The sequence below is a fragment of the Uranotaenia lowii genome, chromosome 3 (assembly GCF_029784155.1).
Source record: "Uranotaenia lowii strain MFRU-FL chromosome 3, ASM2978415v1, whole genome shotgun sequence".
Taxonomy (NCBI): domain Eukaryota; kingdom Metazoa; phylum Arthropoda; class Insecta; order Diptera; family Culicidae; genus Uranotaenia; species Uranotaenia lowii.
Window position 1 is genome coordinate 294,077,840 of NC_073693.1, and position 26,236 is coordinate 294,104,075.

Below are 26,236 nucleotides of genomic sequence, written 5' to 3' on the forward strand. Positions count from 1 at the left end.
GATTTATTAGAACTTTTTTGAATCTATAATTAGTAACTAGATTAGCTGAAAAATTTTATGAGTTTGATATTTTTTGTCATTTTTTATATAAAGGAGGGCGTGAAAGTATTTTAATTATTATTGTATTGTATTAAGGTTTAAACGTCAATAGAAAAAAAATGGTGGCTCCAGAGAGCAGACCCTTTAATGCTTCACAAGTTCTCAGTTTTCATTCGACATAAGTTATCCAAAAAAAAATCCACCTAGCACTGGATCCTGTTTCATCCATCGCATAACGACGGTAGAGTTATTTTTAAAAGAAAACGTCCTTTGACTCCAACCGATGAACGTTCCAATGGCGCAAAGCTCCGACTCGACACTGTCCGATTTCTGTCAACACCTTAATTCGATTTCGTCGAATTGGTTCGACAGCAGCAGTTCAGTTCGCAGAATTGACCCAATCACCCAATCCGAACCATTGACCGTGCAACCTGGGTGTATCCTTGAAAAAAAAAACCAATGCGACGATGGCCTGGGAAAGTTTATTTTCATTCGCAATAACGGTTGTCTCTTCGTCAACGTCGTGGGGTTGCAAATCTTCCCTTTCAATAAATTGCTTCCTCAGCTTGACTGACTGATGATGACGGACGTCTAGGTTGAAAAAAAAAGAAGGATGACGACAACAGGACACCCCGCCACACATATCGTTGCAACTCGCACAACAAGTGGATGTCGTTTATTTCATTTCCTTCGACAGATTTTTTTTCTTGCTTCATACCTCTTCACCGGGGTCTGATATTCTGAAGCATCAATAAACACGGTCAAGAGTTGGTCCTGTTGTCCGCACGACGGATCACATTCATGTCAAGTAAAGTTGCAGAGCAGCTAGAAGCTGGACCGGATGAGGAAGATTCTAGACTTCCCATCCTTTTTCTCGTTGTCGGACACAAATAAGTGTACGTTGATTCAAGCCTCTTTGATTTAAAAAGCTACAACTTCATCTGTGTCAGTGTTTTATGACCTTGGAGCATGGTTTCTATTAAGTGTCGGAACGATCAAGGGTACCATTAAAGTTGAAAATCTTATAAATAATATAAAGGTTTTATCATAAGGTAGAGGAAACAGGACAGTTGGAACGAAACCTCACTTTCACACACACTACTGAACCTGACTGGTCCAACAGTTAGATGTCCAAACAACAATCCGTCGAATGGGATTGGATTGGCATCCTGCTAAAGTTTGCACATAATCATATACCCAATAACTTTCAGCATCAGGGGGTACGTTTGCCAATGATGTTAGATTATTTTCAGGGTGGTTGACAAGTTATTCTATATTTTTTCCCCAAATTTGTCAAGATTTTACCATTTGCTTTGTAATCTAGTTTAGAAAATTTGAAACTTTTTCTCGTTAAAAATAAAACAAAAATTAAAGGTAAGAACACCCTAATCTGGTCAGATAGCCGGGGATGGTGCAAATTGAACCAATCCGAAAGGATGTGCCGTATGTATGATGATGGACGAGTGTTACTTTAATGATGCCTGATAGAAGCGCTGTGTGGGAGTCTGTCCAGGCGAGCAGAGTGTAAGCCATAAAAAATTAACTACCTACTGACCTTTGATTGGTTGGAGTAGCGAGAAAGATGTCTGCACATTGTAGGTCCTACGTTACCTGCAAACGTAAGATTTATGGGAGGTTTTAAAATCGATATCGCTTTAAATTGGCGCTGGGAATTTGATAGTAAACAAGGGGTTTCAATGCATAATTCAACAGAAACTTGTTGACAAATGGAAATTCCTTAATTGTCATACAAACTGTTTGGCATGGGTTAAGTTGCAATAAACAATTCATGGAGGTCAATTATCATTTTATTGAGAAAAATCTCAAGATTACTCAAATCATACTGCTTTATGTTCTAAAAATCCAGGAAAGGAATAAAAAACTAGAAAGAATTAAATCAATTAAAATGTAAAATAATCCGTGAAATAATATCTCGAATAGTTTAACTCTAATTGAAAAAAAGGGTCGTAGAGTATGCATTGCAAAATTTTTCCGCATTTCTGCGGGCTGAGTCAATCAGGATAAAAAATTTGAAAACATGTTAAAATCAGGGCATTTGAAATACAGTAGCTATAACTTCGTAAATATACAATTTATGGAAAAATTCATGTTTACTTCAAAAAACTAAACATCCCAGTTTTTTTCGAGCAAAATGTGGATAAATGCCGGGTATTATTGAAACGAAATAACAACCGGGCATTGTAGAACCCATTTTTCAAATAGGTATCAAATATATTAACGTTGGTTTAAACACTCTATATCCCTTTCCTGAAAACCAACTTAAAAGAATATAAATTTGAAAAATTATGTAGGGGAGAGTCGGGTAAGACGGACACTTCAATATTTCGAAAATTACGATGTTTGGCACAAATCTAATGATGGGAATATGTTCGTCTAAGTGTATCAACATTTTCGAGACCTTGTGTTTATTTATAGCAAGCAAGGTCCCATAAAAGTAAACAAAACAAACAAAAACTTTGAGGATCTATTATCTGATGTAATTTTCTCTCCTCATAAAAAAAGTTCATAACTCGAAAATTTTTCGAAAATTTCAACCGTTTTCAAAGGTAGAGTGTTTATCAAACTTCTTTTTAACCATTCGGAGGACAATCAGCGAATTTCGGTCAAAGGGCTTGAACAACAAACGTTTTGAAAAAAAAAGTTGCTAAGGCGGGTAAGACGGACACGGACAGTTTCACCAGGTATTTTAATTTTTTCATAGGTTTGTTCCTCCATATGCCATCAGAACAACTTGGCAAGAGCTATTGTCGGTCGAAAAGCACTCACCATCTCAAATAGGCCATAAAAAATGTAAAAACATTATCTCTGGTGAAGAAAGCGCCTATAAAATACGAAATTCCGAAAACATACTGTTTCGCTTCTGGACTCGGACCAGTTGGTTCCAGTTTGGTTGAAAAATGTTTTCAAAAACTTAACTCACAAAAATATCTAATTTTACAGCAGTTTTTCGGCAAAATGTACCTATTTTGAGCAGTGTCCGTTTTACCCGACCAATTTTGAAAGGTGTAATTTGCAAGCATGTTTTGAATAGCTATAAAACAGTTTTGATGAAGGAAATTTACTAATTCCAATGGTTAATGCGTTAGCAAACAACTTAAACTGCCCATCTGCACGAAAACTGCGATGAAAAAAGCAATATCTGATTTTCTATTGCGATTCTACCTTAGGGTGTCCGTTTTACCCGACTTTCCCCTACTTGCTTTTAAAGAGGACTGATCCCCAACGCTGAGTTTCTCTAGTTCTTTTCCTTATCATTTTGTGACTTAGATTTGGAATTCGAATATAAGCTTCTGCAACTGATGTAACCAAAGTCTTATGCTATTCATTTTGAGGTGCTTTTATTTTGAAAGTATCATCTACAGAAGTAAATTCTATGTTCAGCATATAATTTTACAATTGATCATTCTCAAATTATTTTCATCAATGACGATAAAGGTCTAATTTGAGCACGATACCTAAAAAAATGTTATTAAAAAGAACGATGGTCCTTAACCATAAGCACACCATATTTTCTACTACACTGATCCGCAGCCGGACAATTCTGGGAGGTGGAGTTACTCGGGAAATTGGTGTTTATTTATCAATTAACACTAAAAAATCGATTTCGGGCACAAAAACTAAAATTTTCTAATGAACAATTTAAGTTTGTTATTTGATTTTGCAAATCTATCTATCTATATATATAAAAAGCAATTTCTGTATGTTTGTTTGTTTGTTTGTTTGTTTGTCCTCTATAGACTCAGCCATCTTAAGAGCTAGAGAGCTGAAATTTGGCATGGATACTCATTAGGACCAGGAATGATGAAAAATGTTTTCAGATTTTCGGATGACCCCTTCTGAAGGGGGTCGTCCATACAAGACAAACATTGTTTTCGCGATATTGACGTTATTTTTCCTCGGCTTGTGACAAAAATTGTCACATAGGGATTTTGAGAGATGAGGAATTGATTCCAGGTATTGAATTTTGTGTCAGGGGTCGGCAAAAGGGGTCGTTCATATGAACTGTTCAGTGTTTTTACTATATTGACGTTTTTATACATTGGATTGATATGAAAATTTGCACATGAGTGTTTTGAAGGACGAGCAATCGATTCCAGATATTAAATTCAGGGTCAGGGGTCGGTCAAAGGGGTCGTCCATATCAACTTTAAAATATCTTAGTGATATTGACGTTCCAATACATCGAATTTTGATGAAAAATTGCACATAGGAGTTATTAGGGATAAACAATTGATTTCACTTATCCAAACTAAAATCAGGGGTCGTCCATACTAACTATTCATTGTTGATGCGATATTGTCGTTATTACATATCGGATTCAGATGAAAATTGGTACACGAGAGTTTTTAAAGACAAACAATGGATTTCAGGTATTCAACTCAGTGTAAGGGCCGGCAAAAAGGGTCGTCCATATTAACCTTTCAATATTTTTGCAATTTCGTCTTTATGATACATCGGATTGGGATGAAAATTTGCATTTCAGTTGTCAAATGTTTTGCCAGGGGTCGACGAAAGGGTCGTCCATATAAATTAATTTTTCACTGTCTTTAGCAATATTGACGTTATTATACGATGGATTGCTTTGAAAATTTTCACACGGGAATATTGAGGGAAGGGCAATCGATTTTTGATATCAATGATTGTTTAAGAGGCCACCGAAAGGGAAGGGTTTAACGTTTTGGCAATAATTGCGTTGTTATGCAACTATCGTGTCGAAATTTATACACAGGAGTTTTTTTTTTGCTCGGTCAATTGATTCCTGATTTCGAATTAAGTAGCAGACGACAGAAAAAGTGATCGTCCAATAGTTATGAAGTTATAACTTAACAATGAATTCGGAAGTACATCTGGAAAATGCTTGGCAATTGACTTTCATACAAACTGTTCATGACATATTCCAAGTTGAAAGCGAAACGAAGTTCGTATGGGATCAGCTAGTAATGTTTATAAATCCGACAATGTTTTAACAACATCTGAACATCCTTGTCAGATTTGACTTATCTTGAATTCTTTATTGAATTTATAAGTAAGACCGGATGTACATCCGGAATAAACTATAACAATACTTTTCAGCATTCTCCAATACGATCGACAGTGAAAGATGCACGGATACATCTAATATGTTTCCACTGAAACCTTGACTTGATGGTGATTGTGTAGCTTTTCCAATATTACTTTTGGATATTTGAATATTTTATAACATCATATTGAAAACTTGATAAGTCTGTTACCGAACAAATTTGATAAAGAAATATTCGGCATATTCGGCCGAATACTTAGTTCAACTATTCAGTGAGCCGAATATTCGGATTAACGGTTTTTGAGTGATATTCGGTGCATCTCTAGTGATAAGTGTTATGGATGAACACTAAGGTTGTGATTTTTGCTTCATTTTCCAAATAATGTGAAGTTTTTCATAAAATATGTCTGAAAATTTTAATTGAAAAACCGGCTAAGCCAGGCCAATCTGGAATTCTTGTGCTTAGATGTTTATTAAATATGCGACACTCTTCAATGTATTCTTAAACACCGCCTAACCATGTATTATTTACATTACAAGACTACCAACACTTCATTTCAGACACACCCGTTGAAAGTGAAAGGAGATCCAGCGATTTCTAGCTTAACACGTTCGTCGCAACGCTCATTTTGGTAGTTTTACTGGTCGGGCCCCAAAGAAATTTTTGGAGCAAGAAAGTAGAAAGAGAACTCTAAGACTTAAAACGCATGGCGAAGTTGAGCGGCTAACTTGAGTAAGAGGGCGTCACCCATTTATGATGTGACGGGCCTCCCAGGAAATACACCTGTCACCCGATTATGGGCCCCATGGCGACGAACGTGTTAAAGAATCAATCGGAAATTTTAAAAGTACCCGTAAATTTCAAGGTGCGTCTCCAAATAAAAAAACACTTCATTGAAGATCCCTTAAATTTCTAGGAACACCCAGAAATATGTTTGAAAGGCAAAAATTGCTTCAAATTTTCGATAGATAGGTAGTTATGGTTTTTGTTTTCTTAGATCGAAAATACCGGTTTTGGGAAGACGTAAAACCGTTATTCGGTATTGAGATTACCGGTTTTCGGTTTCGGTAATACTGGTAGTACTATCTCAATCATGCTGCAACAATTTGGAATAATTTAGAAAAAAGTTTCACCATCGATAGAAGTTTGTTTGTTAGGATTCAGATTATTCGTCAAGTCTCTTAAATTTTCTGATAATTATCCATTTGTTTCAAAAAGTGTCATTTTTGCCAATCATTTTTCAATTGTTTACAAAATAGAAGTTGTAAATGATGAGTGTTTCAATATAGGACTATCAAATTTTCCTCGTGGCGTTTCTTTATTGAAATGGAATGGTTTAATAGATTGTTTGTCGTTTACACTATGTTTTCAAACGAAAATATTTTTTTAAATCAAATGCAATGCATTAGACAGTTTTTAGAAAAAGAATGTGACTTTAACATTCTCTGCGCCGTATATCAAGGTAGAGCAATCATTTTCCTAGATGAATCTGATCTGAATCTGAGAATTCTCGAGATTTTTCAGCATTTCCTGGGATTCGGAAATTCCCGAAATTTTCTAATTGGGATTGGAGACTCTTGTTAACAACAGCAAATTTTTAATTGCTGGAAACCAGCAAAATTTTCTGAAATATGTATAGCTGGAAACGATCAGCAAACTCAATTGCTGGAAAACCTGCAATTTGAAAAATTGGTTTTTCTGGAAACCAACAAATGTGCGGTTCAAATTGATTTGTTTTATTGCTTTATTATTGTTATTTTCCCCAAAATAAGGATTATCTGCATTGAATTGTTAACAGTTATTCATTTTATTCATTTAAAACTGTAGTTTCACACACAAATTTTGGCAATTTACATCTTTATATATATATATAGCTTCACACATAAATTTTAGCAATTTACATGTTTTTCAGCAGTTAGAAATTCTATTCTTGAATCTGGCCGTGGCGCACCAGCAGCTGCGTTTGGTCATCCTCAGGCCATTAGGCTGGAACAAATATCAATTTCTTCTTTTGTCAGACGCCCCCCCCACCTCCCCCCTTCGAAACTTCGGAAAAATCCGAACGGGGAAATAAAAAAAGTTTGAGGTGTTTTATGTAAATTTTGACAAAAAAATCAAATATCCTAAAGAGTGCAAGACCAAAAAACAAATTATGGAAGATGGGATTTATTTCATCTTGCATATTCTTGATTTTATTGAAATTTATTGAACTCGATTAAAAATCATTTGATTTATAGGTTTTGTGGAATGATATAGTATGCAATTTTGTTGCATAAAAGCTTTCGTGCAATTTATTCCAATTTATTTGTTTTCCGCATTATTCTGTATTATCCCCCCTCGCAATGTCCCAACTCCGGGTGACAAAAGAAGAATTTGAAATTTGTCCTGGCCTAATAACGAATTGATCATTCTGGAATACATAAAAAAATCGTCAGTTGTATTTTAAATTTCAAGCCAAAGGAACTACATACAGAATAGTTCGCCTGAACATACTGTTCTCTTTTTTTTTTATAAGAAAACACAGATTGGATCGAAACTATATTTACACGGTCGCACGAAAACAACAAGTTCCCAATTTGACAAAAAGATTGCTGATATCCCATTGCTGAATATTGCTGAAAAAACAACAAAATAAAATTGTTTTACTGGGAACCACCAAAAATTTGTATTGCTGAACATTTCCAACAAAATAGCTGGGAATCGACTTATAATCTTAGTATGTAGGAATAGATAGGGATGTCATACACTTCTTTTTGTGAAATTTTACGAAATGTACTCTTTTTTATTGATTTTATCGAGAAACTTATTCAACTGAAACTTAATTTTGTTTCAAAAACAATAATTCAGAATTGTTAGTCAGAGTAGTTAGATCCGATCGGCATTAAAATTTTGAACCTCTTCTTTCGATGTAAATAAGTAGCTAGTACTCCGGTATCTACCGGTTAACCGATGTTCAGCTATGCACATTAGGTATATTTACTTCTACAACCCACAAAGTGCTTTACATTAAAAAAAATTGTGTCATTTGAGATTTTTTTTTGAATAGTAATTTTTGCGATCTGATAAGAATGAATTTAAAATCAATTGTACCGACATCAAACAACTTCAGCTAGCTAATCATGTAATCTTGTAATAGCAAGCACGAACGCAAACTAGAATGCTCACCTCGAAGCTACAAGAAAATAAACGATCGACATGGGTCGGCAATCTTGAAACAACAAATGAACAAATTGATTTTTACAATTACAAGCTAACTTTTCTACCGTCTTCTGCCTCTGACTTAGCATTGCATTGATTTTGAATACTAATATTTGCGATTAATTATGCAAGTCATGTTTTGACCGTTCAGTACATTGTTTCATTAGCCATTGCCATTAGGTATTCAACAATTAAGTGTGTTTATGACATAATGCCTTTACTTAACATATTTCACTCTTGGAAGATAATTTGACTAAATCTCCTTTTTCTTATTCTTTCTTTTCTAGTGGACATGTATGAACCGAACTCCTCGAGGGGACACTCCCCGACGGTTCCCAGCCAACGGGATCACCCCGGGACGCTAGGCATGAATCTCAGCAGCAATCCGGCCACAACGACTGGGACCGGAACCGGAACCGGAACCATCAACAGCAGCAACCCGTCTCCGTTGGCCTCTTCACCGACGACAGTTAAGCTTAGTAATAACAGTAATACTACTAGTAATAACAACAACCACCACAATACCAATACCAAAACCACCAGTAGGGATGCGAAAAGTTCCAAAAAGAAGCACAAACATGCGGACGAGGAGCGGGACATCATCGGAGATCTGATCGGGGACTACGGCAAGTGGCAGTTTGTGATGACCTTCCTGTTGTCGCTGTTCCAGGTTCCTAATACGTTCCACATCTATTCGCCCACGTTTCAGGTGAGTTGAATTGGCGAAGCGGCACGTGTTGTGTTGCACATTTTAATGGTGCTGCCAATACCAGCAAGTGCAATATGAAAAACATTTCTTAATGATCCGTGGATTGTTTGTTTGCGCGGTCGTCTCAATCAATCAAAGCATGTAAAAACAATCAATGTTGTGGAAATGTGTTTTTCAACAAGGCAGTAATTGGCATTGACCATGTCGATATTAAAACTCCATTATTAGCCTGTTTACCAATTCAATAAATCGAAAACAGAAAAAAATATGCAACAAATATCTTCGTGGAATAAGCGTTTCAAACTTTCATAATTGTGATATAGCTCAGTGGGCAAGTCAATTGATTCCTGAGCCGATGTCCCCGAGTTTGAGCTCAAGAGTATCGATCACAGTTTTACCGGATAAGTTTTTCAACGACTGTTCGCCAACTGCATCGTTGATATAAGTCGCGAATGACATAAAGATGTTGAAACGACTTCCGGAATATATATTTGTTCTGGGCAAGGGAAATAAGGGCATCAGAAAAGGGTAAGGCTTAAAAGCGGCACGTTATCCAAACAAACGGGAAAATTGTGCCTACTTTAAGGAGGACGCTTGTGTAACCATAGAAAACAGGTACCTATAATATATGAGTGACATCATTGTTTCGAGTTCAGACACTAAAAAAGTTTATTTCCTAACTGTCTGAATCTTTGAAAAAGTAATTATAAAAACGTTTAAAAATGCATTTTAAATTAAAAAATCAGCTACTGTAGGGGCATAATGAGAACCCCTCTGTCCTGGGGCAGTATAAGCACACTTAATTAGAACACGATGGGCGTTTTCTGGTGTCCAATATAGAGCTACAGCTTGGCTTGTTTCACCTGACGATGCGGTCAATTGAAAAGATTTTGGAGATTTAATCTGAAGATTGGAGATCGATTCCTGGTCCAAGTAACATTGCTCTATTCACGCCGAGTCAACAAGTTAAAATAAAAACGCTTTTTAAAATTGATCATAATGAAAAATCCAAAATTTAATGATGGTGAAAGTTAAGGAACAGTGTGTACATCATGTTGTATGTAGAGCGTACATTTAGATCCAGATTAGGCTGGAACCAATATCAATTTCTTCCTTTGTCACCAACCCCCCCCCCCCCCCCCCCTTCGAAATTTTCAAAAAACCCGAAGGGGAAAATAAATAAAGTTTTAAGTAATTTGTGTAAATTTCGATAAAAAATTCCAATATCTGAAAGATTACAAGACCAAAAATCAAATTTAAGAAGATGGGAGTTATTTCACCTTTTGTTTTCTTGATTTGATTGAATTATTCGATAAAAAATTACTTGATTTATAAGTTTTGTGCAACGATGTAGTATGCAATTTTGTTGCATATAAATTTCTGTGCAATTTATTCCAATTTATGTGTCTTTCGCATTATTTTTTTTTGTCCCCCTCGCGATGTTCCAACTTCGAATGATCAAAGAAGGATTTGAAATTTGTTCCGGCCTTATTGATTGGATTAATATTGGATTGGTTTTTTTTTATTTACAAGTAGTTATATTAAGGCATTTAACTCATAAATTTCTTTTGTGCCGAGTATTCATATTTCACTTTTGTGTGGTGTTAGTAAGCGGAGGGCCGTAATCGTCGCGGCATTGGATTGTATTGTATATCAGAAAAAAATATTGCTATGTGTCAGTTTTCATATATTTTGAAATTATGGAAAAAAATTGTTGAGTATGTCCACGCGGAACCAAATTTTGTAACTTGAGCTATCGAAAGTGTGCAAGTGTTCATTATAGTAGAACAGAGTTTCATTGTAAAATTTATTGGAATTTTGTTTATCGCAATGCATTATGGTGACTTTAATTCATCGACGTTTTTCGACGGATTTTAGATTCAAAAACGTTTTATACCAGTTGTCCAGATGTTTCGAGCAGACTTTCGCTCCCCTTAAGTGGACACTAAAATTATATTTTTAACAATGAATTTTTATTTTATTTGCAATATTTAAAATCTTATAAATTACTGGCCTTCGTCTATTTTAATTTGATTCGGGACATTTTGTTTTGATTTTCGTTTACATTTGCATGTTATTTTTTGTGACAATTTTTTAATAACAGAGTCGTAAGCTGTCTTAAAACTACAGGATTGACTAGATTGTTATCACCTCTGATCTTAATGTACAAAGTTTCAGCTGTGCATTATAGCCTGTAACTTTTTCTAAAATGTTTGTATAGTCGAAGTCGAAAGGTGACCAGTTTCCAAACTATGTTGTGCTTATCACACAGGTAATTCTACGCAAAATATAGGGAAAAACACTTAATACAGTTTCAAACATTTTGAACCTAAACAACTATCCACGATGATTTGTAACGAGTATTGCTAAAGAACGAACACATAAAATCTACAATTACTTTGAGTCAAGGCCGTGCGAACGGGGGGGTTAGGGGTTTAACACCCCCTACCCCCCCCCCCCAAAAGATTTTTTCCAAGTAAAATGTTCGAAGTGGTAAGAAGAATTACTTGATCTTAAAAAGTGTTAAAAAAATGTTGACTATAAAGTTAGAAAAATTTCTCGCCTCCGGAAATCACCCTAGGCTTGATACATTTTATTTAACGACATTACATACATATATGCCGTTCACGAATAGAAATTTATTTTTAATTCTAAATTACGATTTGAAATTCAATCAACCTTTCGCATTTAAACTCTAAACTAGACATACCATCACCTTTACTCGTCTTTAGAATGGGTTTTTATTCAGAAATAAAACCAATCAAATTCAGAATTAGAAACGAACCATTTTAAAATTCGAAATAAATTCATCGAATACTAATTTTATATACCAACGAGTTGGAAGCCATGTACCATAACTTACGATGGTCATCAGAATAAGCAAAGCAAAATCTAAAACCTAGTATCCTCTACTTTATTACTAAAGATTTTTATTTGCAAAAAATGTGCTGATATGAAATATCCTCCATCAAACCAATTTCAGTATCAATCATATTTTGTGTTTCTTGTTCTTCTAAATGCTCAACAAAACATTCGAAAACGTTTTGATAAATTACACAATTCCACAAAATTAACATCCTTCGAGGTGCAAAGAATTTCAAAGGTAATTTTGAGTAATTTTGGTGCCCTGGATCTAGATATGCAATTTTTCTATCAGCTTTTGTTTTTTGAATAACTTTTGCAAATATTTTAACAAAACTTTAAAACAAAAACACAATATTTAAAAATTGTAGTTTAATTCAATTATCAACTATCCTCAAGACATCAAGTAATTTTGAATTTTACGAAAAAGGTTCAAGAGGTTTTCAATTTGTGCGATTCATTGTTAATTAAGTTTTAAACCAAATTTTATTTTAAATATTATCGTTTTGCAAATTTGAACCAATTTTTTTAGATGTTTTAATTTTTTTCAACTTTATTCAGTAATGTCAGAAATACTTGTAATGATATCTTTCCAAATTTTTATAAACTGCAGAATTGAACTTTTTTAGATCATTCATTATCACCTTTGAAGATTTAATCCCTGATTGAATTACAGATATAATAAACAAATTCAGAATCAGATTTTTTTTCTGTAACCGTAAATGTGTTACTTCATCAGTTATCAATGATTGATTACACTTAAAACATACATTTCAAAGCTACTCCATATCACCAAAACGCGAGTTGATAGACAAAATTTGACAAAAGTTCCGAGTTCAGGACGCTTAAATCTACCAAATCAATCATTCAATCATATGCACCAAAATGATGTTCTTTTAAGTAAATCAATTAAATTCTTTTTTTTTAATTTTTTTTAAATAACTAGACAATTTTTTGAAAAAAAATCCTTCTAAAGTATTTATAAACTTATCTTTTCCATTTCCATATTTTGTTTTAATTTTCAAATAAGTTTTCCAAATTTTAAAGTAAAACTATTTAAATTATATGAATCAATTTTTCATAACTTTGTCTTTGTTTTTCAATTAAGAATTTTTGTGTTCTGAAAACATAATCTTCTGCCATCGAAACTTTAATTTAAATAAGAAAATATAGTCTCCACCTTCTTCCTTTTCAGGACCCAATATTCCAATTGATTGCGACATAATATTCAGATCTTGAAATTTTATACTTTCAAACCTTCGATTGAAAATTTATAAACGTTTCTCTAATTTTCATTATATTAAATCTTGTTTTTAAAAGGTAATGGTTTTAAATTTATCTTATCTTTAATTGATTTGATTCGAGGTAGCAACTTTAAATTTATATTATCTTTGTGCTTTCAACATTTACAACATAATTTGGAATTCATCATTTTTGTTTTTATTTTAGCAGTTTATTTCCCAATCTGTAATTTGTCATGTTGAACATGTTGTATTATAAATATATAAAGTTTTGAATTTGAATTTCAGAACTTTTTTAACGTTTTATTTTAATAACTAAACGAATTATTTTATATAGAAAAGGGTTTTTGACTTTGATCACTGGCAGTCTTGAATTAAAATTTTATATTTTCTTCTTTTCATCAAACAAAATTTAATTATCAACTATTGAATTTTATTTTGATAATTTTTTTTTTCAAATCAGGATACTTCAGTGGATTTTTTTTCAATCAACCCTCCCATTGAAAATGAGGAAAAGAAATATAAATTAGATTAATAATTAATAACAATCATTATAATTTTTTTAGGATTCAGTTTTTTTTTAAATATGGCAATGTATTTTAAGGATTCTATTAATGTGCAATAATTCATATGATCGAAGCTTTATTCGAAATTTTGATTTGCATTCTTTTTGTGGTGTTCCGAAAATATTGATTTCAAATTGAAAAAAAGGCTGCTTAGAATTTATCTATAAGCAAATTTCTAGTTCAGGATAATGAACATCATTTTGAATGATTTAATAATGACTTATCGGAAATAGTATTGATTTATAACATTCATTCTGATTCGTTTTTAAAATGGTGATTAATTTAATTAGCAAACTTTATTATTTTTTTAGTTTGTGTGATAATTATATGTAAGAAAATGGTTTAGATATCAATTTCCTTATTTCTTGTGTATTTTTGGTATTGGTATTTTGGCAAAATTCGAATTTCGAAACCCCCCCCCCCCCATGGACCAGTTCTTCGCATGGGCCTGCTTTGAGTATAACCAATGGAAATTCAAACAAATTTGCAACAATTCCGTATTGTTCAGGATTTATGGCAATTTAACATAAATGTGGCCTTCCAGCATTTAGATGAAATTAAAAATCTGATCCTCACAAAAACTAAGGACAAAATCCCCAAAAACATAAATACCAATATCGTGTATGAAATTAAATGCGCTAAATTTCTGCACACTTACGTAGAGAAACCGACGTGGTGAGGGGTAAAGATCGCGAAATTCCTGATATAGGTATCTTAAATCGACTGTAAATTCGGTGCTGCAACGCTACCGGGAGAACCTTACGGTGGATCGAGCAAAACAAACCAGGCGTAAAAGTGGACCGGAAGCTGCGAGCAAAGGTAATTTGATCAGTTCACAATGATGATGGAATCTCCTTGCGTGATTTGGCGTAAAAGTTCAGGACGAACCACAGTACAGCTCGACGAATTTGTTTGCGAGAAGGCTTGCGGTCGTATCATGCAAGCAAACACCCCAACAGGACGCTGAAACAAAACCTGGTTGCCAAAACCAGAGCCAGGAAGTTGTACGAGAAAGTGTTGACCAAGTACAACGGAAGCATTTTGATGGACGACGAAACTTACGTCAAAATGGATTTTGGACAAATACCCGGTAACAAATTTTACCTTGCGAAGCGTAAAGGGAATGTTGCGGGTAGATTCAAGTTTGTTCTCGCAGATAAATTTGCTCGTAAGTTGATGATTTGGCAAGGGATCTGTAGTTGTTAGAAGAAGACTAAGATTTTCATCACTGGGGACACAATGAATGGAAATGTTTACAAAGAAGAATGTCTCCAGAAGAGGGTTTTGCCATTCATTCGGTCCCACAAAGGTCCGGTGAAGTTCTGGCCGGACCTGGCAAGCTGCCGCTACAGCCGGGATGTCGTTAAATGGTATAAGGAGAACAAGATCGATTTTGTTGAATGAGTATCAATCCACCAAACTGTCCGGATTTTCGTCCCATCAAGAAATATTGGGCAATAGTTAAGGGCAAACTGAAGAAATGTGACAAAACCATGAAAAAAACCCGCTCAAATGGAAAGGTGGTGGAACAAGATGGCGAATGAGGTTACCAGCAGTACTGTGCAGAAAATGATGGGTGGTATCACAAAAAAAGTTCGAAAATACGTCCGAAAAGCTGACGAATGATTTTTTTTTTTTTTTGCGTGTTTTAATCCATAACGGTAGAATGTTTACAAAAATCACTTTTGTAAATGATTTTTTTTTTTTTAATTACTTAGATATTTATTTGATGAAGATAACATTTCAGAGAAAACCTTAACGAACTTGCGTTCCTCTAAAAGGTTCCTATTTATGTTAACAAAGATTTGATTTTAGTATAATTTAGCTTACATTACATTACATTAGCCGCTCTAGATTATTTCTGAAGAATTTTTTTACACGGGCTTTGAATATGGGTACGCTTTCGCTATTCCTTATGTCTCTACTCAGACGATTGTACAAAGTTGGGCCTGTTGTGGCTAATCTTCTTTCTCCAACTCTTGTAGAAGAGTTTTCAACAAATAACCTATCAATAAACCTGGTGTTGTGGTTATGTGTTACATGTTGTACATTAAAATTGTGGTGGATGTTTTTAGTTTTTACAATTCGGTGCATAATGATTAACGTTTGCAAATCTCTCAAGCAGCTTATTGGTAGGATATTATGACCTGACAGTTTATATAATTCTAAGCTAGGGTACATGAGAGGAAGTTTAAATATAGATTTTAAACATCTGTTCTGTTGGACCTTCAATATCGATAGATTGGATACATTTGTGTGTCCCCAGGCACTTATAGCGTAGGTATATCTACTGTGTACAAAACTATTATACAGTTTCAGTAAGACATGTCTTGGCATGAAATATGAAAATTTACGAATGATTCCACAGATAGGAGCACAGTTTTTTATAAGGTTAGATATATGAAGCTTCCAGGATAAACGGTTATCCAAGTGAACACCTAAATATTTAAAGTTGGAGACCTCTTCTATTTCGTTTTGCTTGTGGATCAAAGGTGGATGGGGAGGCAGTTTAGTTTTAATTCCCCGAAAAACTATAAACTTAGTTTTAGCAGTGTTTAGTGTTAACAAATTATTTTGGAGGTATTTGTCTACAATGTCAAGGTCTTTCTTCATTTCACTGATTGTTGTTTGTACATCCTTATTCGAGTATTCCAATACCGTGTCATCCGCAAATAGTTTTGGGAAACCACACAGAGGAAGTTTTGGTAAATCATTCACGTAAATGAGGAAGAGTAATGGGCCTAAATTGCTCCCTTGAGGCACGCCTACAGTTATCGGGGATTGAGAACTAAGAGTGTGTTTAATCTTAACAACTTGTTGTCGATTGTGAAGATAACTCCGCATAAAATCGTTGACTACGCCTCTTATTCCGTATGCTTCTAATTTCGCCAGTAACAAAGTGTGATCTATTGTGTCAAACGCCTTAGATAGATCCAAAAACAATGCCGCAGGTATTTCCTTTTTCCTGTCTAAGTTGTGTGACACACTGTTCACTAATTCTAGAACAGCTATCTCTGTAGAACCACCTTTTCGAAATCCGTGTTGGTACTCATACAGGGAGCCTTCACCTTCGAGAAATTCCACCAGTCTTGTTGCAATCAGTTTTTCAAAGATCCTACTGAAGGCCGACAATACAGAGATAGGTCGATAGCTATTAATATCTTTGGGATCGCCAGATTTGAACACAGGACTAACGACAGCAAGTTTCAAGCATTCAGGATACTGACCTATACAAAGACTATCGTTGAAAGTCGAAGTTAGAATAGGCGCTAGCTCTCTGTGATGAGTTTTAAGTGCTGAAACGGGGAAGCAGTCTACTCCAGGAACTTTTGTAGAATCTAATTTGGATATGACCGTTATCACTTCTTCAACTGTAGTTGGCCTAAGAAATATGGAATTCCTGCTACGCTCAATTGTGCCATATTCATTGATATTCCCTGATGTGTGGTGTTGATTGGCAAGATGCTGTCCGATTGAGGTGAAGAAGTCATTAAAAGCGTTAGCCACGACTAGCGGGTTACTCACAGATTGTCCTTGTATGTTCAATACCAGATCATCAGATTTTATTTTTTTACCAATTAAGTCATTTATGCGTTTCCATAGAATTTTCGTGTTGGATGTATTCAGCAATTGTTCATGGTAATCTAGTTTTGCCTTTCGTTTGGCACACTGTAGTTGTTTATTTATCTGCTTAACTTGCTCAGTAGCATTGTGGTCGCTAGGATTACGTCTCCACCTACTTAGGATCTTATCTCTTAATTTTGTGAGGCGCCATACCTCTAAAGTCATCCAAGGACATGTTTTTTTCATTTTAACTGTTACTGTCGAAGTGCTGGTATGAGTTTCTAGAAGTTGCTGATAGTGTTCTGTTATCGAGTGTAATGTGGCGTTAGGATCTCGATTCTGTGAGTCAAGGGTTCTGAGAAAGTCAACAAAGTCTCTAGACACTTGTTCCCAATTGGTACGCCGATGTGATAACACAGTGACTTTTCGTACAGGTCTTTTATTGCTGTATGTAGTGAGAACTGGCCTGTGGTCGCTGAGATCGCATTCAAATGTGCAATTAGTAATAGCATTTAGATCGCTAAATCGCACTACGCAGTGATCCAGCAGATTATTGCTAGAAGGTCTAGTGATTACGCTATTAGCAACAGAGAGGCCGAAACAATTTAAGAGACTCTGGTATTGTAGGACTGATTGATCGTTTATTCTGTTGATTGGGACATTGAGATCACCCAAAATAAAAATGGGTTTACTGGAATCTGCTTCCGAAAGAATCTGTTCTAGTTGGTTAAGCAGTCTAGACAGATTATAGTCTGGAGGCCTATAGATTCCGTGAACAGTCATTGGTTTTCCATTCAGTATCATATCAATTCCGATATGATGATATCCTTCATCTTGAGTGTTTCTTTTTATATTGAACTTAACTCCATCTCTTACGTATACAGCAAGACCACCACCATGACCACAACGAGACGAAAAAACGGCTTTATAACCCGGTAAGTTATAGAAAGCAGTGTTCTTTTTCTTTAGCCAGGTTTCGCTTATTACAACGATATCGATATTTGTTTGCAAACTGTCTAGGAAGATTTTAAATGAATCGAACTTTTCTACATTATTCATCCCACGAATATTCAGCTGTAGCAATTTAGTTTTCGTGTGAAGATTGATGGGTAAAATATCATCTACAGATTCGCAGAAGATATTTGTACTAACATTTGTCAGCGATTCATCGGCCATATGGAGTTGTGTCTAGGCCGCACTACTTAGCGATCTTATTGCTTTAAAATATTCTTCATATCAGAATGAGATCGAATTGCTATTGGTTTGGAATTCGGAGTCCTTCTTAAAAGTATATTTCCATCAGCACCTGGCCAGATGTAAGCAATATTAAGCTGTTTTTGCTTGCATCGCAATTCTTGGAGGAGTCCATAATTGAAAGGAGTTATTTCACTTCGAACAGAAACGTTAGATTGACAGAGTTGAGATTCTGAGGTAGCTATCTTAAGTTCACTCACGTGAAGACGACCATATCTACGTTTGTCCTCAAGAACCTTCAATTTAGTAGACGGATTTCTTAGAACAACACGAATAGGTGGTATGTTTTTTGTTGAAGCGTTAGATTTAAATCTCTCACATGAGACTATAGAGTCTCCAGGGATACTACATCTGAACGCAGATAGAGTTTTTTGAACAACTTCTGGTAATATCTCATTGCGTACTTCAGGGATACCCGTAATAATTAAGTTGCGAGCAACGGAAGCTTTATCCTGGTTGTTAATTGAGGATTCCAGAGACTGAAGTCGTTCCTCCAGAGATTTTGAATAGTCGATTGAATCATTAAGGGTTTTTTTCAAACAAGTATTTTCCCTTTTAAGTTCACGTATTTCATCAGTCAGAACCTGCAGTTTAGTAAGCGTTTTGTCTACCATAGTTGACATAAAATCCTGGCTTCGGATTATTTGATCAGTTATTTCATCGAACTTGCGACTCATCTTCGATAGAATTTTTATGTATTTTTTTCCTTAAAGTGCAATAAAAACCCTGAAAAATTACATTTTTACTTTTGTTGTACATTATTTCTTTGCGGAGAAATAATCTATTTTATCCGAGATTCTATGTGAAACAGACTTTATTGTTAGTTAGATAAAAATTCAATGTTCAAAATATAATTTTAGTGTCCACTGAAAAGGAGGGAAAGCCAGAGTAGCTCGAAGCGTTTGGACAACTTGTATAAAACCTTTTTGAATCTAAAATCCGCCGAAAAACGTCGATGAATTAAAGTCACATTGTTATATTTATAACATTGGAGTTTTTCTTCTAATAGTAGCACATTAGTGGCAATTTTCTTTTTGAAGGGAGTTTAACAACCAGGGCATTCTTCCCTACACATTACATTAGAGGCAATTGAAAAAAAAACAAGAATTGTCATATTTGGTCCGCAATGTATTCGTTAAGCTGATAAAAAGCTGTTAGACTGAAAAAAAAACGTTAGAAGTTAATCAACATGTACATACATATGTATTTTGAATATCAAGATCTTCAAATTTTCCGTATTAGAGAAAAGCTGCGGTTTTGTTTGCATAGTCAACGAAACATTTTTTTTACAACTCTTAATTATGATTTATGACATTTGATCAATTTTGTCAATCTATTGAAATAATACTAGTGGATCATCAATTATGGTCTGATGACGGTTATTCATAGCGTTGCATCACATTTCATCCCATCCTAATGACTCCATAATTATTCATTTACACCTCAATTTGACACCATCCCGATGCGATAATTACACCGGACGCCAGTAATCACTGTTGCTTTCTTATTTTTTTCGTATCTCTTTTCATGTGGACTGCTTACTGTCTTTTCATCTTGGTACCTTCTCTGGATTACGCGATTGAATGAACCGAAAAATCAACCCGCCTCCCGTTCGTTTCCGGTCAGGCAGTAGAAAAAGGGCACTGGTGCCGACGGCCGTCGAATCTCAACCATGTTCCGGTGGATCTTTGGCGAAACGTAACCCGATCCGAGGAGAACTGCCGGATACTGGACTACGATTGGAGTTCGGTGCAGACGGAATCGGCGCTGGTGGGTTTCAATACTTTTTATGTTGAAAAAAATGTATTTACACCTTGTTTTTTTTTTGTAGCGAAATCTGGAGCTATCGTCAGAGTTGAACCACACGACCTGCAGTTCCTGGGAGTATGCCACCGATGATGAACTGGGCAATACTTGGGCGTCGGAGTGGAATCTGGTGTGCGATAAGGAGTATCTTAAGGTGGTAGCCGAAATGTTCTTCCTGGTCGGGGTTGCTTCCGGCGGGATTGCCAGTGGAGTCCTTTCGGACAAATTTGGCCGTAAAAAGATGCTATTCATTTCAGCGGTATTGCAGTCAATTTTTGGTGCGTAACGAAATCTCTTCTCATATGACGAAGGAATTTTCAAGCTTACACAATTATTTTATAGGTATTGCTCTCTACTTCGTGGATTCACTCATCATTCTGCTGATACTGCGGGCACTGCTCGGAATCGTTTCGGTTTCGGTGACTTATGCCGGGCTCATTTTGGCCATCGAATACGTGGACGGAAAATGGCGAACCATTGCAGGGATGTACAATTTGTTTCCACTGCCCGTTTCGTACATTATGATTTCCGGAATAGCCTATCTGACTCAGGACTTCCGGACTCTACAGCTGTGCATCGGACTTCCCGGGGTGTTCCTGTGCTTTTTGTGGTAAGTTATTTTTTCGTAGTACAATAAGATGTTACTTTTTTCGTATTTATAAACGCCAAAATGTTTAAAAAGGATTATTTTCATCCCTCGAAAAGTTAGAAAACGACTTTCTTTCAAATTTTTTTTTCGAAACTGCAAATCACAACATCATTTGAACCAAAAAGAAAACTTGTAAGACCCCAATATTCAGTTCTCAATTCAAAGTTTAAAATTGGAAAATTCTTTATCCACAGTTTAGAACATCATGAAGCTACTCCAATAAACATTCCCTTTGTCGTCAAACTTTTCTTCATCAATTAAAGCTGGAATGGATTCCATTTGCAAATGTGCATCCAATTGTAACAAACGTCATTCAGCTTGGCTCATTCATAGAAATAGAAAGTAGCATCTGGCTCCAGGGTTTATCTGGGAAGTTGTATTTTTAGCTCACACATTCTCCATGCATATACCAACATAGATCTCTCTAAATATATCCTGGTGGTAACAAAAGTCTCCCTGCTTTTCCTTCATTTTCGCCCGAAAAGGTTTGTCCTGCCGGAATCGCCCCGGTGGCTTCTGTGCAAGGGTCAAATCGCCGAAGCCAAGGAAGTGATCCGAAAGGCTGCCGCCTTCAACAATCGACCCCTGCCGGACAACCTGGACAAACTGCTCAAACCACCGATGGACGAGGAGGACAATATGGCCGGGGTGTGCGATCTGTTCCGAACCCGATACCTCCGACTGGTTTCGTTCTGTTTCATGTGCATCTGGTTCACTATGAACCTGGTTTACTACGGACTGGTGCTGAACATGAACAGCCTTGGCGGGAATATTTATCTCAATTCGGTAGGTTTTGAATTTTGTCGTGCAACATTTGCTGTGCGACATCCTTCGTTAATCGCCTTAAGTTAGGCAACAACATTTTTATGTAGCACCCAGAGTCAGAAGCCCGTATGCATTAAATGTTGACATTAGTTGTTTTTTGTTAATTTTTTTTTCAGGCCATCGCGGGTGTGGTGGAAATACCGGCCATTGCTCTGGCAATGTACATCATCAATAAAACGGGCAAGAAGTGGCTGTTTTGTGCGACATTTTTCGCGGCAGCGCTAGCCTGTCTGTGTGCCGCTTTCGTGGAAGGAAACGAGGATTATCTCTCAATTAAGCTCACCTTTGTGATGATTGGTAAGTTCAAACATTCCAGACGCTTTTTAACCATTCGTATGATCGGAATGCTCTCTGAGGAAAAAATGAATGAAATATTAATGTTTATTCGTAAAAAAATTGATTTTTTTTCTTTTTTGTAAGAAATTTTTCTACTTTAATCTTGGTATCTCCCATCGGCCGGTGCACACTTCTTTCAGACATGATATGGATCAGGTTTTTCCAGTAATACTTCGTCTAATCTGTATTGAAGGTGATTGCAATCTTCTTCTTCTAATTTTGCTACATTTTTGCCTTAATTTCTCTTTTGAGAGAACCTGTGGACTCAATCTTTTGGAAATTAATAAGAATATATTTTTATTTTCCACTAAACACGTTTTTACTGGAATTCCAGCTAGCAACATTTTAAAAGAACATTGCAGCATCATCATAATTATCATGAAATTCAATCAAAAATTGAATATGTTATGTTCGATATCGTAGCATACAAATGAAAGTACTCTTTATAGGCTTTCGAAAACAGCGAAACCCAAAGTTTGTAATTTTTTTCTCCACCGGAGCAGATAGCAGGGAAAAATGTTTTTGCAAAAAATTCAGCAAATACAGGGTTTGTCCGGAAAGTTATAAGGGTATATACGGACGATAGTATTGGCGAAAAGTTGGCCTCAGCCATAACCACAAATTTTGATTTACTGGCGGCCTCCCAGTGATGCTAGGTGCGTTCCTAAAATCAATATTTACTTGTTTTAAACTAATTATTATTCTTCTGAATTGATTCAATTTTTTGACTATCAACAGCTAAATTGAATACATTACCGAGCGTCCCTAAATGGAAGAAGATAAGCCATCTTTAGGTAATGAATTTTATAAAATTGAACTTAAAACATCTGAAATGTATTTTCATGTGCTGCTTAATAGATCAAAAAGAGTTGTTTCTATCTTCTTAACGAATGCAAAATCATTCACTGTTACAAAAAAGTAAATTGATGAAACCCCTGTCTATGTTGACTATAAAAATTATTGCCTATTGGTTGGCAAAAATATCGATTTTTTCAATCCGGCTATTTAGTAAGATTGGGTAGGGTGGTGTCGTGATTTTACGAATCTCAATTTAGAGATTCACTTAAACACGTCTGTCGCTCACAAGAATAGATCAATGACTGACTTTGTTTTGTTTGTTTGCCTAGTGTTGCCAAAGTAGCAAACGTTGCCAATGAAATTTATTTTATTTTATTTATCTTCAGTGTTGCCGAATACAACTATTATTTTAATTTATTTTTAATTAAATTTGATTTCTTTTCTTCATATCCTTCATCTCATCCCTACAGGTGGTTAAAAAACAATCGATTTTTGAGGTCAATCAATCCAGCTATTTAGTAAGATTGAGTAGGGTGGAAGGAAAACGATCGATTTTTACAGTCAATCAATCCGACTTTTTAGTAAGAATGGGTAGGGTGGTAGGAATAAAACTCAATTTTTGTGGCCAATCAATCCGGCTATTTAGTATGATTGGGTGGGGTGGTAGGAAAACAATCGATTTTTGCGGTCAATTATTTCGGCTTTTAGTACGATTCAGTTGGGTGGTTGGAAAAAATATCGAATTCAGCGGTCAATCAATCCAGCTATTTAGTAAGATTGGGTATGGTGAAAGGAAAACAATCGATTTTTGAGGTCAATCAATTCTGCTATTTAGTAGGATTGAGTCGGGTGATTAATACTAAATAGCTTGTTTGATACCCCTATTAAATAGCCGAACGTCGAATATCTCAACAACTTTATCGCCCTACTAATCAGGCGATTTAGTCGGTTCCTACACAATCATGCTACTCATCACCCTATTTGATATACCTACGAAATCGGCTGATGCCCAGCAATAATTCCCATAAGCGTCGTTGCAACAATAGGCCTATTAGTATGAACGAAAATCGGCCGACGCACCCTTCGCGAGCCGACTAAGTATGGTGAATAGTAGGGTGTATTTCCTATCGGGTCGGTTCTCCCATGATTTGAGGTTAGGGCTGAGGCCTCCTGTTAAGGTGGGGTTCAAGGTGGGTATATATTCAGGAGGTGTTCCCGAATAACGATTTCCCGATTCAGCCATTTTGGCTATGTAGGCTATGCAACTATACGGAACTCATGAAGTTTGTTTACCAACAAACCCCAGAAAAGCTGAGCAAAAAATAAACAAACTCATTGAGAGCCCCGCTCACTCCTCGCCTACTTACTGTGAAAGTCGGAGAACCTAGTGTATCTAAGAACCTTGGTGGGGTTCGTGTAGAACTGTCAATATATCCTAATATGACTGATTGTTTTTCGCCACGACTGTATTCCGGAGCGTGCGCGCGTCAACTGGATTAGGTAGAGGGCGTTCCTAGTTAACAAACGAGCGGCTGTGCGATTGTCTGCGACGAGCGGCGGTTGCGACGTGCTCCTGTGAGTGGTGCAAGCCGAAAATACAGTGTTTGTAGGCTAGAGGTACCCGATAAAATTCTGTGTAAAACTGTTAAAATCTGTAACAGAGACGTTTGAAATGTGTAACGACCGACTAGCTCAGTCTAAACGCTAACCTCAGGGTCGCCTTACTGCAAAGGGGAAACACGAAAAAGACGAAAAAGATGCGCAACAAAACAAATCTCCGGATCAGACAGCGGACCTCTCCAACATAACTCGCCTCGGAAGATTAGAAATTTTGAAATTTACGTTTTGACATTTTTTTTATATTTAATACATACATCAAAGGTTATAAAGGAATCGATGCGGCCGATACAGCGACTTGAATTAATTTGAGGGCATGGATGGTGACTTGATTTTTTGGATTGGAAGGCTTAATTGTGTCCCGAATACGAAAATATTGTAACATAACCATTCCTGTAGTAGTTATAAAACGATTAGAAACAGCGTAGAAAAACGTTTAGAAAATGATATCTGAAATCATAAAAAACATTGCACTTATCTTGAATTCCAAAACGACGGTCTGTTGAATATGGCGTTAAGTTATGTTACTGTTTAAAACTATTAAAACACTTATATGGAAGAACTGTTTTACGGACAGTTGAGATAACGTTCAAAAACCATTCATGGAAAACATATTCTGATCATCAAACTGTTTTTGTTACAGTTATTCTTAAGGTTCTGTTGTAACTGAACATTTACAGTAATAGTTGTAGAACGCATTAATATGACGTTCTTCCAACGCTATGCATACCGTACTCTGAATCACACGGGAATGTAGCACGCACGCATATATAAGAAAATTTTCTTTATTGCCGAAAAACAACCATTTTTATATTTTATAAATGTTTATTTTAATCACTTCAACAATTTATATGACATATTAGCATTTAGCATCTCTACCAGGAGGAGATCTAATTTCGGGCACACGGGTGGGTTCTCGTACCTGCTGGTCACTCGAATCCATCCATCGTACGGGACATTGCTTCCAGCGTAACATTGCACCTGTTGCTGAAATAAATAAAACCATTTTCGTATATTTCAACAAATTGTAATGGCAAAAAAATTTACCTTTTGCGAACTTCGCTGGTGTCCTCCGGTTTGTCCTATAAAATATGTCCGTCCGGACCACAATCGGAGGACTTGTTGCTGCTGAAACGGGAGTGGGAAACGGAACGTGGGTCGAACGCGAAAAACGAATATTTTTTGTTTTTGTTTGTATTCTTCTTCTCTTTCAGTTGTCAACTCTCGGCAGGGATGCCAACTAGACCAATCTTTCTAAATTGTACCATGAGTTTAAAATGTGAAAACCAAAAAAGATTTATTAGCTTAGATCAAATGCTTTTAAACCTTCTTACATACTTAATGACTTCAAGAAATAGGCAAATTTCGAGGAAATAGAATTTAAATCACTTATCATTGAAAAATGATAAAAAGGAAATGGAAATGATATGATGGATATGATATTTAGTAGAAATGATGTTTCTTCGGTTGGTTAGAGTTGAGAAATATATTTGTGCATCATATATAATAAACAAAAGAAGGAGATTATGCGGATATGCAGGTATATTTCCATGTTTCAAAAGAAGCTTGATCTCTTTACGCCAAACTTGTTTGGGGATGGGAGCAAAACATGTTTTACCTATTCTTAGAAAGAGATTATCATTTTTAATTTTGGTTTGAAGGTTTTTAAAAACCATCTGACATCTCAATATTTTACGTATGAACGACATGGTTAACCGAAAGGTTGGATA

The 26,236-nt window shown here is 35.7% G+C and overlaps 1 protein-coding gene across 4 annotated transcripts in view; it reads left to right on the forward strand.

Moving 5' to 3' along the window:
* Window positions 1-26,236, forward strand: part of LOC129750871 (organic cation transporter protein) — a 221,245-nt gene that overhangs the window by 186,189 nt on the left and 8,820 nt on the right. For all 4 annotated transcript variants that reach the window (XM_055745994.1, XM_055745995.1, XM_055745996.1 and 1 more), the window contains 6 exons: window positions 8,567-8,988; window positions 20,102-20,245; window positions 20,307-20,559; window positions 20,624-20,891; window positions 21,416-21,716; window positions 21,872-22,052. In XM_055745994.1, the coding sequence (XP_055601969.1) occupies window positions 8,567-8,988; window positions 20,102-20,245; window positions 20,307-20,559; window positions 20,624-20,891; window positions 21,416-21,716; window positions 21,872-22,052 (1,569 nt within the window). The remainder of the gene's footprint in view (window positions 1-8,566; window positions 8,989-20,101; window positions 20,246-20,306; window positions 20,560-20,623; window positions 20,892-21,415; window positions 21,717-21,871; window positions 22,053-26,236) is intronic.